At 36.0% G+C, this 13,153-nt stretch overlaps 1 protein-coding gene across 1 annotated transcript; it reads right to left on the reverse strand.

Moving 5' to 3' along the window:
- Positions 1-10,684: 10,684 nt before the first annotated feature.
- LOC121750830 (F-box protein PP2-A13-like) lies at positions 10,685-12,822 on the reverse strand. Its single transcript, XM_042145449.1, has 3 exons — positions 12,458-12,822; positions 12,145-12,263; positions 10,685-11,417 (listed from the first exon to the last, which is right to left on the reverse strand). Exons 1-3 carry the CDS (start codon positions 12,770-12,772, stop codon positions 11,003-11,005), a joined length of 849 nt encoding a protein of 282 aa, XP_042001383.1. The 5' UTR covers positions 12,773-12,822; the 3' UTR covers positions 10,685-11,002.
- Between the last annotated feature and the right edge of the window lie 331 nt (positions 12,823-13,153).

Consider the following 13,153-nt stretch of genomic DNA (forward strand, 5'->3'; position numbering starts at 1 on the left):
AAAACTCGCACCTTTGGTAAGTCAAAGTAGTGGATACTCAATATCGTATGCTCAATGCTAACGTACATTGATTAAGAAATTAATTATCAAGACCTCGTCTTTCAGTAGATAGCATAAAGACTCGTCTTGCTGTTATATCCATTCAGTGCTATACCACACCAACGTCATCTTATTTCAATAAGGTTTAGAAATAATCGGACTGACATTGCAACCTTTCGCGGTAGGTAGTCTAGGCCTATCTAGGTTGTCAAATTCTTATTTTTCTTTGTTTAGAACTGACCGTGTTACCTTAAATTGGACGACGCCCACAACCGGTCTACTAAAACAAAGACTTAGACTTTGTTACGTTTGCTCATACATTTAAATATGCAATAAACAACCATTAAATGTAAAACATAACAACATTATGACAAAAATAATCTGTTGCATTTATTGAAAAATAACCATTAGAGTTTTACAGTATGCAATCCCTCGAAAGGTGATTTCTAGTATACAAAACCCTAACAAGACTCGCATCAAACCATCGAAAAAACTTGCAGTCATCGTCCTGCATAATAATTTCTCATTAATCTTTATGCCAACAAAATTAATTGACAATACGATCAAAATACATGGTTTTAACCTTCCATATAGGGCAGCGATAGTAACGTCTACCCGGGTTAGCAGCCGTCCTAGATGTCACGAGCTCAGCCTCAAGATTGTGATTACACTTCACAATTTCGGGACGAGGCCAATTCCAATTGAAGCTTGAGCTGAACGATTGAGAAGAAGAAGAAGACATTGCGTAACGACCTGAATTCAATTCGACAGTACAAAATCCAAATCAGCAATGCAATTTCGCCGAAATATAGCAGATAGAACCTAGCACATTGCACAAAAACTAAAATCATTCTTCCGCCCAAATGCATACTTCAACCAAGTAGACGCAAAATTTTCCACACTTAAAATTCCAGCTGAAATCGATCAAGAATTGCAAAATACTTTTTCATATGTCCGACAGTAACCATACAACAAAAAAAATCAACCAACAATTGCAAAATCCTCGTTGATACCCTAAATTCAGCAAAATCCAGATGAAATCCCCTAAATTCCAGATCCCGAACAGCTGGCGGAGATATGAAATCCCCTAAATTGCCCGATGCCGAAGAAGTCAAAATCGCCTATTATGTTTTGAGAGGGAAATATGAATCCAGTAGAAATTGAAAATGGTAGATGAAACGGAAATGGAGGGAAGAAATAATAAACAGAATTGAAAACTATAAATGGAATTATGATTACAATTCTGCTTGACAAGACAGCACCTGCAAATGCAGGCATAGGGGTGCAGCCTAATGCAATCAAAAGGTCTAAACTGCCCTTCAGCCCATTTGGGCATTTTCGTCCGAAAAAGGCAAAATATACACGATTTGTGATTATATGTTTTGTCAGATCCCTGTGGTGGTATTTTTAAAAGTTAGGGGCCTCTGATATTACAAGGCGAAAAGTTATGGTCATTTGGTGCAGTTCACTCTATATTTTTTAAAACTAATCTTCACTTTTCATCATCTAATTTCAGCCTATTCCTGTTAGGCAATTTTGTTAGGCACTGTTTTAAAAATCGGATCAGACCGGCCGGTCGGACTAGTTTGGCCGCGAATCGGTGCCAAGTTAAGTCCGATTCGCCATATAAAACTGTGCACGTTACGCCGTTTTGAACCGGGTGAGCCGTCTGGTTCGACCGTGAACCGCTGGCCGGTTGGAGCGATTTTTTTAATTGCAAGTCTTATTTTCAAAAAATTGGTCCCAAATGAATTCGAACCCTATAGCAAATGAATGGTAGCCGGCTAGCCGAACCCCATTACCAGTGCACCACTTTTATTATTTTGACATAACTACTATCTTATTTATACTTAACAAGTAAACTTTCGTTTGTTTAATATTTATATATATAGTATTTTAGTAAACTAATTATTAACATTGTTTATTATGTCTTCTGAACCAACTAATTTGTTATAATATTCTATGTATAAGGTATTTAATTAACTTTAACACTAGTATATTATCATTCACTAAATCTTAATATTGACATATGTATATAATAATAATTTATTAAAATTTCATTATATTTATCATCAACTAGGTTTAATACTAATATTTCATGATTCATTAAATTTTAATGTTACAAATATAGAGTTTGACCCAAATTTAACCATATCTTGTTATCAATTTGTATATATTTTTTATTTAATATATTTATATATATTTAATTATTATGCTACAGTAAAACGGTTCGACCAGTGGTTGAACCGGTCTGACCAGTTGAACCGTGAACCGGTAGCTTCACCGGTTCGCTTACCAGTCCGGTTTTTAAAATATTGTTGTTAGGCTTCCCTAGACTTGATATAAAATACCACTATTCCATTACAATAATCTATTTTTTTCATTCTTCAACGGCTGATGATTCACTCTTCAGTTTCCAATAATTTTTGTCTGTGAAAAAGAAAATTGGAATCAATTAAATGGATATTTAAAACCTTTTAATTTTATGAATAAAAAAATATGTCTAAAATTCGTTTTCTAAATGACAATAGAAACTGTAAAATATTAATTACCTTACCTTAATGAAGTTATGAAATAATACTCTTTGTCATCCACGATTTACTTCCCTTTCTAATTTGTCCCTGAAAAAAAATCTCAAAAAGTGTCAAGTTGTTTTACTTCCCTTTCCAATTTGGCCGTAAAAAAAATTCTCAAAAAGTGTCAAGCTGTTAACACCCTAAATTCAGATACAAAAATTTGCAGACAGCAGACAATATAGTGATCTCAAAGATTAATTTTTTGTGTGAATTTTCATGTTATTTTTTGTGTGAATTTCTTTTAGTAATTTAATTGAACTTTGTGGGATATTGTGGAACTATTATTGGATCAGCATTGTATGTAAATTTGGGATAATATTTTTGAACTCATTTGGCCTCTATTTTTTAGAATTGTTAACTATATTGAGATAATTGTAAACTATATCGGGATCATCCTGTTTTAGGGATCTATTTTTAAGAATTATTGGGCCATGTATGTTAACTATATTGGGCTATTTTATCTTTTGCCATGTTATTTTTTATAGTTATATTTAAGTATGTTTGTTCCTATTTATTTATAAACAATTATAAATTTTAAAATTTTCAAAATTTATGAATTACTGAATTGTTGTTGTTTTTGTAAGTTTTTTTTGTTTGCAGTTATGGATAACTATGTTTTGTTAATCAAACGAAATCATGAACTCTTTTATTCTTCAAATTATTTGTTTTTTTCTTCTTTTGGATTCTGTTTTATATTTTTCTTTATTTGTATATCTTATTATATTTCATCGAATCATCTCCTATTTTGTTATTTCTTTTATTTAATATTGCTACACTCATACTATTCATTCAAATTGTATAAAATTGTATGCCAAATATGAGATGGTTCATTTACAGTATCTTGAGGGAAGTACATTTTTTTTGTTCTTAATAATGATATGAATATTTTTTATATACATTGATAATCTCATCCGTAAAAATATTTATGTAATATTTTCTCTATATTTTTATTTTAATATATATAGTTATTAATATATCGTCAGTATTTGGTAACAGTACCAGTTACGTTTTCCTTTTTTTTATTCTTTGTAATATTATTAATTGTTATAATGTTATTTATACATATTTAATTATCACATTTTTTTATCATAAATGTAATATCCCAACCTTAGAAGAATTAGAAATTAGAGATTAGGATTTATAGTTTAGTTAGTGGTTTTATATGTATATGTTTTGTTAGGAATAGAAGAGATAAATATAGGAATTAGAAATTAGAATGAAAAAAAAAGAAGAGAAGATAAGATAAAGAAAAAGAAAAAGAAGAAAAAAATAATAGTAAGTGAGGTGGAAGTGGGAGTGTTAAGTGTAATGTGTGTATGAAAAAGGAATTAGGATAGAAATTAACTCTTCTCTCTCTCCTCACCTCTTTTCTCTTTTTCCACTCCCTCTCCACGCCAAGTTCCACCCCCCTCTCTGTGTAAATTTTCAACAGCCTGCTCTCTCCATCCGTTCAGCTGCACACCTCAGCCCCGAAATCGCCGATGAAGTTGTCGGGATGCCGAAAGCGCACATAGCTTACCCAAGTCCCAATTCCCATTACTCTATCTCCATGTTATAAATTGAAATTCAAATCTACATCAAACCAATATCCAAAATAGGTACAGTAGGAGGTTAGATTATCCCATGAACTCTTTAATATTGTTTTTATGTGTAGTATCGGTGTTAATTTGTTGTGATCCTTTTTGTTTGGTCAAAAATTAGGGTTCTTGAATTGGGGATTTCAATTGTTGGATATGAATCATAATTGGACTAAAACCATGTAATTTGTTGTTGAACATGAAGTGTTTGGGGAAATTACCCAATGATACACAAATAGAAAATAGCTTTTATGTAGGTTGTTCTAGTGTTGCTGTACTGATCATTTCCGGTCACCTTAACATGCTAGAATTTGTGTTCTAAACATATTTATGCATACTATCAGGTCTTGGGAAGATGTCTGCAAAATTTCAGAGCATTTCATCAACGTTTGCTATTTTTAAAAATTCATGTTAAACAGTCGCCAGAACCTATCACAAACTGGAAGGCTGTAGTAAAACGTTCATAACTCCCTAATCCCTTGGAATTTTGAGGAAAACTTTTTTTGTAATTAAAATAGATACCTAGAGGTTTATTTTGGTATAGGTCTCGACCCCTAGTGATCTCCGAGCTAAGTCAGTTTATTATATGAAGATGATGTAGTGCAGTCAATCTTTTTAAAGCTTTAAAAGTTGAGAGTAGAGGTTTTTATGCTAAAAGGGAGATAGATAGATGTGATATTTTGGCTTCCATATTTGTGCTTTAAGTGTTTATTTATAATTTGTATATGTGATTGTTTGAAAAATTAGGTGAACCGAGTGCAAGCATAAGCGATAAGGGAAAAGGACACCTCCATGGTTGACTAAGCAAGTAATAGCATTTTTTTAACGTGTACGATAGTGTACGCGTGTTCTAGAATTTAATTCCTTTAACTTCGATAAATATTACTACTTGTTTGTGATTCGCATGCTTATGCCATAGAACTTAAAAATGATTGTGTGGATTTTGTATACATCAAAGTGATGTAAATAGCTATATGTGTCGAATAATGTGAAAGTTGATGTGAAATAGTTGCGTTATGCCCCATTGCTTGAGTGAATCACAGGGTATAGTTGGCATGCCATAGGACAGCAGTACTGCACACATGTTGATCACTCGTCTTCTGGATAACCGAAGCGATGGTTTATATGATATATCGATAGTTGAAATGTACCCTATATGAGTAATATATAACAGTTGCCTTGCACAGGCCATATGAAAGATTACCGTGTCCGATACGGACTTACATGATAAACGCCCTCATCGGGCTACAGATAGTGTCCGTGTACCCGTGTCCATCACTAAGCATAACTCGGGGGCTCTATTTTTGAAATAATATGGTTGTGCTTTGAATTCTTTAAATAGTTATGTTTTCCTCAGGTAAAGTTATGTTGTATTGTGTTATATAATTCTGATTGATAGGTGATAGATGGTTATTATTGAAAGTATTACATGATTAATATGATTGTGATGTTGCACTGTTTGTAAACGATATATGTGATTCCTTTAAATGATTCAAACTGTTATGAATGCTTATACCGGGTGACATTGGTTTGAACTTGTATATTGATGCCGATATAAATTGAATATGTGTTGTACGACATTCCAAGTAATAAAGTGTTTACTTGTGATAGTGATATAGATTGAAGTTTTAGAGGTTTTATTCTGGAATGCGATTACACTACGAGCTTTTCGAAGCTCACCCCCCTTTCTTCTCCCTCTTGCAGAGTATAGAAGCGAGTGAACTCGCTAGTTGGCAGCAGCACGTGTCAAGTCACTACCCCCCCTTTTTGCTGGTAAAGTTGGAGTTTACACGTGGCATGCTTAGGCTCTTTTGTTTGTAAATAGTTGGGTTACAAATGTAAGGTTATAACCTTCTTTTTGCTAGTGAAGTTGTATATATATCTATCGAAACAGGTAAATGTTATTTTGTTATGTATAGTAGTAAATAGTTGTGTTATCAGGTTTAGTTTCTTTTATGATAGTGTTGTATGTTGAGTGGTTGCAAAATGGTAAGAAAAAAAATAGGCAGGTTTTGTTTATCGATCGTACCGAATGGTAATGTCACTTATTCGGTTAAAACTAACCGAGTAAGGGGTGTTACATGTTTGGTATCAGAGCCCATATTTAGGCGATTCTCGGGCTTTAGTTGAGTCTTTAATATGTATAGAAGCATGCCACATAGGTTTGAAATATCCGTGACATGACACAGCTGCCATTTTAATCAGGATCGAGATGTTAGGTGAAGAAGCCTCTAGTCCTTTATATATTTCTTCTGATTCTGAGTCTGAGGAGGTTCCTTTGGCCGATGTTGCTGCTCCTATGGCGGGGCAAGATGTTATATTACGCACTATGGCAACTGCAATGCAACAGATTGCTAGGAATGTGCCACCAAGTCAATCTTCCATCCTTAAACAAATGCATGAATATCACTCGGAAGAATTCAGAGGTAAACTAGATGATAATCCAACCAAGGCTGAGTACTGGTTGGAACAGTTAGAGCGAATATTCGGCTGTATGACTTGTACCTCATAGGAAAAGTTACAGGGAACAACTGCACTTTTGAAAGAAGAGGCTCACAGGCGGTGGGCCAGTGTGGCTCGTGCTACTCTTCCAGACATGTTGACGTGGGATTTCTTTCTGAATAAATTTCGTGAATTCTATGTTGGGGAGCAGTACATAGAAGACCGACGACAAGAATTTCTACAGTTAGTTCAGGTAGAAGTACTGTTCAACAATACGAGATTGAGTTCCGACGTCTTTCGCGATATGCACCAGAGATAAATTATTCAGATGTGGATATGTGTCGGAAGTTCAGGAGGGGTTTGAGGAGTATTATCCAGGCTGGACTAGTTGGATTGGAGACATCAGATTTGACAAAGTTATCACACGCTGCCCGGACTCTTGAACAACTTAAATTTACCGAGAAAGTTGAAGATGGCTCTATGAATCAAGAGAAACGACCTGCAGAATCATCTCACTCGCCTTCTCGATTCTCGGGGAAAAGATTCAGAGACTAGAGAGGTAACAGGAGTTCAGCGCCTAGTCGATTCCAAGGCCAAAGACCAAGCCAAATGTCAGAGTTTAGGCCAAGACAACAGGCAACTTCAATGGCTAGTACTGGAGGATCAGACAGAATACCGATGTGCCAACATTGTGGGAGACCTCACCATGGTGAATGCCGAAAACTGCTAAGGACGTGCTTCTTATGTAGATCTAAGGATCATTACTACAGAGAGTGTCCGAGGGGACAAGTATCTTCTGAGACTAGATCGGCGGCAGGGGTGCAACAAGGTCGTGGAACCGAAAGGGGGTTTGGAGTAGCACGAGGACAGAGGTCAGCATCTGAGCCCATACAGAGGCCAACACCGAGAGCTCCTTCACGTGCTTATGTTATGCGGACTCGCGAGGATTCTGATGCTCCTGATGTTATACTTGGTACTTTTACAGTATTTGATGTGCATGTTATTGCTTTAATTGATCCCGGTTCTACTCATTCATATATTTGTGATAAACTCTTAGAAGAATATAGTTTGCCCTTAGAAAAGACTAAATATGATATCTTAGTGTCAAATCCCCTGGGTATGAGTGTGGTAGTGAATCGAGTTTATAGAAATTGTCCTCTAAGTGTTCAAGGATGCCTCTTTTTAGCCAACCTGATGGAGTTACCGTTTCGCGAATTTGACATTATTTTGGGAATGGATTGGTTGTATGTTCACCGTGCTTTAGTTGATTGTGGTAAGAAGAGAATAATATTGTACACACTAGATGGCCATGAGGTGATAGTGGTTGGTGAGAGATCAGACTACCTTGATAATGTGATTTCTGCTACTACGGCTCGTAAGCTGGTGAGAAAGTGTTGTGAGACATATTTAGCCTATATTCTAGATACACGAGCAGAGGATATGAAGTTAACTGATATACCTATAGTGTCAGAATATCCTGATGTGTTTCCTGAAGAGTTACCAGGTTTGCCACCAGAACGCGAGGTTGAATTTGCTATTGAGGTTATACCAGGCACCACACCGATATCAATGGCTCCTTATAGAATGGCTCCGACAAAATTGAAAGAGTTGAAAGCTCAGCTTCAAGAATTACTTGATCGGGGGTTTATACGGCCGAGTGTATCACCTTGGGGAGCGCCAGTGTTGTTTGTGAAAAAGAAAGATGGATCATTCAGGCTATGTATTGATTATCGACAGTTGAATAAGGTAACTGTTAAAAACAAATATCCTTTGCCTAGAATTGATGATTTATTTGATCAACTGAAGGGAGCAAGCATATTTTCGAAGATTGATCTGCGATCAGGCTATTATCAGTTGAAGGTGAAAGATGATGATGTGTTTAAAACGGCTTTCAGAACTCGTTATGGCCATTATGAATTCAAAGTTATGCCTTTCGGGTTGACGAATGCCCCAGCTGCTTTTATGGATTTGATGAATCGGGTTTTTCAACCATACCTTGATCAAATTGTAATTGTGTTTATTGATGACATACTTGTGTATTCTAAAACCAGGGATGATCATGAACGACATCTGAGAACAGTCTTGCAAGTATTGAGAGATAAACAGTTGTACGCAAAGCTCAGTAAGTGTGAGTTCTGGCTGACGGAAGTAGCTTTTCTGGGTCATGTTATATCAGCAGATGGAATTCGAGTGGATCCGAAGAAGATCGAAGCAGTGGTACAGTGGAAACCTCCGAAAAATGTTTCAGAAGTTCGCAATTTTCTGGGCTTAGCAGGTTATTATCGCAGGTTTGTGAAGGGATTTTCTATTATAGCAAAGCCGATAACTACTCTACTTCAGAAGAAGGTGTCATTTAACTGGAGTGATGAATGCAAGGTAAGTTTTGAAAAACTAAAGATGATTTTGACAGAAGCACCTGTGCTAATTCAACCTGAATCGGGAAAGGAGTACACTGTATTTAGTGATGCATCACATAATGGTTTAGGCTGTGTATTGATGCAAGAAGGCAAGGTAGTTGCTTATGCTTCCAGGCAATTGAAAACACATGAGAGAAATTATCCCACACATGATCTAGAGTTGGCAGCTGTTGTATTTGCCTTGAAGATTTGGAGACACTACTTATATGGTGAAAGATGTTATATCTACACAGATCACAAGAGTCTTAAGTATCTACTTACACAAAAAGAACTTAATTTGAGGCAGAGAAGATTGGTAGAGTTGATTAAAGATTATGATTGTGTGATTGATTATCATCCAGGTAGAGCGAATGTTGTGGCAGACGCACTCAGCAGAAAATCAATTGCAGCTTTGAGAGCGATGAATGCACGGCTGGAAATATCAGATGATGGAAATCTTGTGGCAGAACTAAGAGTGAGATCGACCCTGATTCAGCGAGTCAAAGATTATCAAAAGAATGATAATAAAGTGAAGATTAAGTTTGATCAGATCTCTCAAGGTAAGACACATGGATTCGATCAAAGTCACTTATTCGGTTAAAACTAACCGAGTAAGGGGTGTTACAATAAACACCAATGTTATTCTCTTTTTTTAATTTATTCCTTCTTATTCAAGATCATTATTCAAAAATCGTTTGGCCAGTGCATAGTACGGGTATTAACACTAGTTTTAATTAAAGTTTGTGTTCATGTCATTATTATGGCATTGGTTTCAATCAATTCTTTATGAAAATTAGAAATCATATCTTACATAAATCACTGTAACACCAAAAATATTGGGAATTTTGATGGCCTAATCCTATATTTTGTCTTGATTGGCTTTGGCAGTGTAAGCCGCCGGTGGCAGATATTGGGACGACAGAAGAATAGGTCGAGGTGAAACTTGAAAGTTGATAGTATGGAACCGAGTGGAAAGGTGTGGAATGAAGTTTGGAGAAGACTAATGAATTACGCGACATTAAAACCAAAAGTACAAGAAAAGCCATAAAACCTTATAGTAGTATGTAGTATTTTTTATTTAAAAACTGCAATCCATCGAGCTAACCCGCAACTCGTTCGGGCCAACCCGTTTAACCCTCCAACCCTAATGAGATAATCCTTTTAGCCATTTTTGTATATGGGTTGCCAAATTATAACCCCAACCCACTAATTTGTTCGAATTATTCGAATCTACCCACGAATTTTGGGTTAGATTAACATCCCTAACATTAAAAATATAAATTCCAACTTGGTGGTGGATAAAGTAAGTTTATCCGTCATATGGAGCAAAAGTATCCAGGTAAACATGGTATAGCCACAACTCAAACTCAACTCAACTCAACTTCCAATCATCAAGTACGACTCCACCTCATGAAATGTGATCATAAAACTGTTACTGATGTTATGACCCTAATAAACTGGCTCCCAACATAAACAAATAATTAATGCTCCAATTAATAATTAGCACCACAATGATCCTATCAATTGATCCTCCGCTCCAAATGCAGCCAGAACCGTCCATGTATGTCAGACTAATCCACCATAATTTTGTTACTCTGGGTGGAAAAAACCGAAGTATAGAATCACAAATATTTTGAATCCAAGCTACACAAAATGTTTTTTAAAATTAGTCAGAAACTATGAAAATTCCAACAATTAATGTGTTTCAACTTTCAACAAACATAATCTTGGCAATTTAAGCCGTAGGCGTGTATCAAGAATGTCGTCAATTTCCCCCATACCTCCAAAGTCCAAATTATAAAATACTACTACTATCCTACTCACTCCGTCCCATAGAAGATGATCCAATTTCCTTTTCGGTTTATCCCAACCAAGACGTCTCATTACTAAAAATAAGAACACATTTATTCTCTCCACGCACCACATAAAATTAATTTTTATAAATTCTCGTGCCGCTACTACTTGTCTCCCTTCATGATGTGAGTGGATATGGTCGTCCAGTAGAAGGAAATACATACACTGAATCCACACAGAGCCCACCTTTAGTGTGTGTACAGTCAATCTGAGTCATAGAGAAGCTGAGCGACGTCGGAATTTTAGAATCCTCGACCGAAAAATCTCCGACGTGATGGTACAACCATTCGAATTTGGGTTGTTGGTTGAAGAAGAGCTCGGATTTTGTATGGCGGGAACTCGATGATTCTAATTGGAAGGTGATTGGCTTAACATCCCAGCCGTGAATCTTTTCAGGGACTCGTCCACTGTTGGAGGGGCGGCCGAGGCGCAGCCGGAAGAAGAGGCTGTAGATGCCGACGGGGAATTCGAACTCCAAGCTGCCTCCTATTTCTAGCCACCATGTTTGATGGAGATAAGCAATTGTGCCAAACCTGTATGAGTCAAATAAATTCTTAAAACTCGTACGGTAAAAAATGGGATAATTAATTAGGACCATAGGGAGTTAAATGAGATGCACATAAATATAACTGAGTTTCAAAATTTAAGATACAACAGGATTCTTCTCTAATTGTATCAAAATAAGTAAAGTGTATCCTTAGAAACTAAATTAAAAGTCCAACACATTTTCGTAAAAATAGTAGACAATAGGTTTGTGTAGAATTGACTTGAGATTTCTTAATGCAGTCTAAATTGTCAGCGATCTGATTATATACATCCATTTCACTAATTACTAGTACTTATTTCATGGTGATTTGATAATTGTAGAGTTTGAATTTGATAGATTGTAGGAGCTAAGCGCATCATGGAGAAGGGATATATTATATTATTATTGAAATAATATTAGTTGTGCAATGTAATAATGTTCTTCATCTCATTTCATACATAATAGTAATAGTATATCTCACTGCAAACATGCATGTGCCATGTTATACTTGATAGGAGTATAATTAAACACGTGACAGAAGTAGGAAAGGATACGAGTGAATGACCTTGTACCAACCATGCACTTATCTTTTCAAACATATAATCAATTCCACACGATTAATTTTATTTTCCATTCACAGATCTTATATAACTGGGGGAGATTCAAATCATTCAATCCAATGTTTAAATGGTGTGATGAAAGTGTTAATTTATTTAGAATTGATATGATCTAACCTTGATTCATTAGTAGAGATGTGGGTCCAGTATCTGCGATCATCTACGCCTGTAATTTTCAATGCTTTCCATGAAATAGCCGCACAAATTCCTCCCCTCCTTTTATCCAACCAAACCTCCTAAAAATCATCATCGAATACATAACATTTAATCAACCAAGCTAGGTCAAATACACATAAATAAAAATTTCATAATTACAACATACTACTAGTAATAAAAATGGCGATCCTGACTTCTCTATAAATGATTGGATTAATAAGGACAGAGGTGAGTGACATATTTCTAATGCACAGTAGATGGAGAAGCAGCTAACCTTAGTGTGAGAGGCGAAGCGGAAGGGCGTGGAGAGGGTTGCATAGATGTCCTTCTTGGTCGAAAACGAAGGGTCGCCTCCAAACACCTTCCTTAGAAGAATCTCATGATTTTCAGGCAATTTTGATTCCCATAAACTATCAGACAAAGAAGCTCTGTAGAAAGTTGTGTTCACACGTGCGAGTCTGCAGATCTCCGATGTCTTGAGATACGACAGAACCCAAGCTATACAGCTCTCCGGCAGCTCCCCGAGACCCTTCTCCCCCTCCCCCTCACTGCTGCAGCCCATTCCAGAATAACCAGACCCCATACACATATACTAATAGAGAGAGAAAAAGAGGTGTTGATTAGTAGATGTGGTATTTGTGCTTTTGAATATAAAGCCCCTTGTGTTGAGATATTATAAGTGGGTGATATGTAGGTGGTTTGTGTGTGTACTTAACCCAATTTCATTTTATTTTTTTTGTGTTTATACATAATAGTACATGGCTCTTATATACGTGCATGTAGTTAAATACTAGATACGGTTTGATGAAGGATCTCCATAGACCATACATACATAAGACAACTTGTTACTTTAGCATATGTGATCAAAGAGAGGGTTGAAATGTTAGGGAACCAAATCCTTCCGGTAGTTGAAGAAAATCTTCTTTGCTAATGTGGCTTAGGTTGTCACAATTATTAATTTAATACATAT

Source organism: Salvia splendens, chromosome 10 (genome assembly GCF_004379255.2).
Source record: "Salvia splendens isolate huo1 chromosome 10, SspV2, whole genome shotgun sequence".
Classification (NCBI taxonomy): domain Eukaryota; kingdom Viridiplantae; phylum Streptophyta; class Magnoliopsida; order Lamiales; family Lamiaceae; genus Salvia; species Salvia splendens.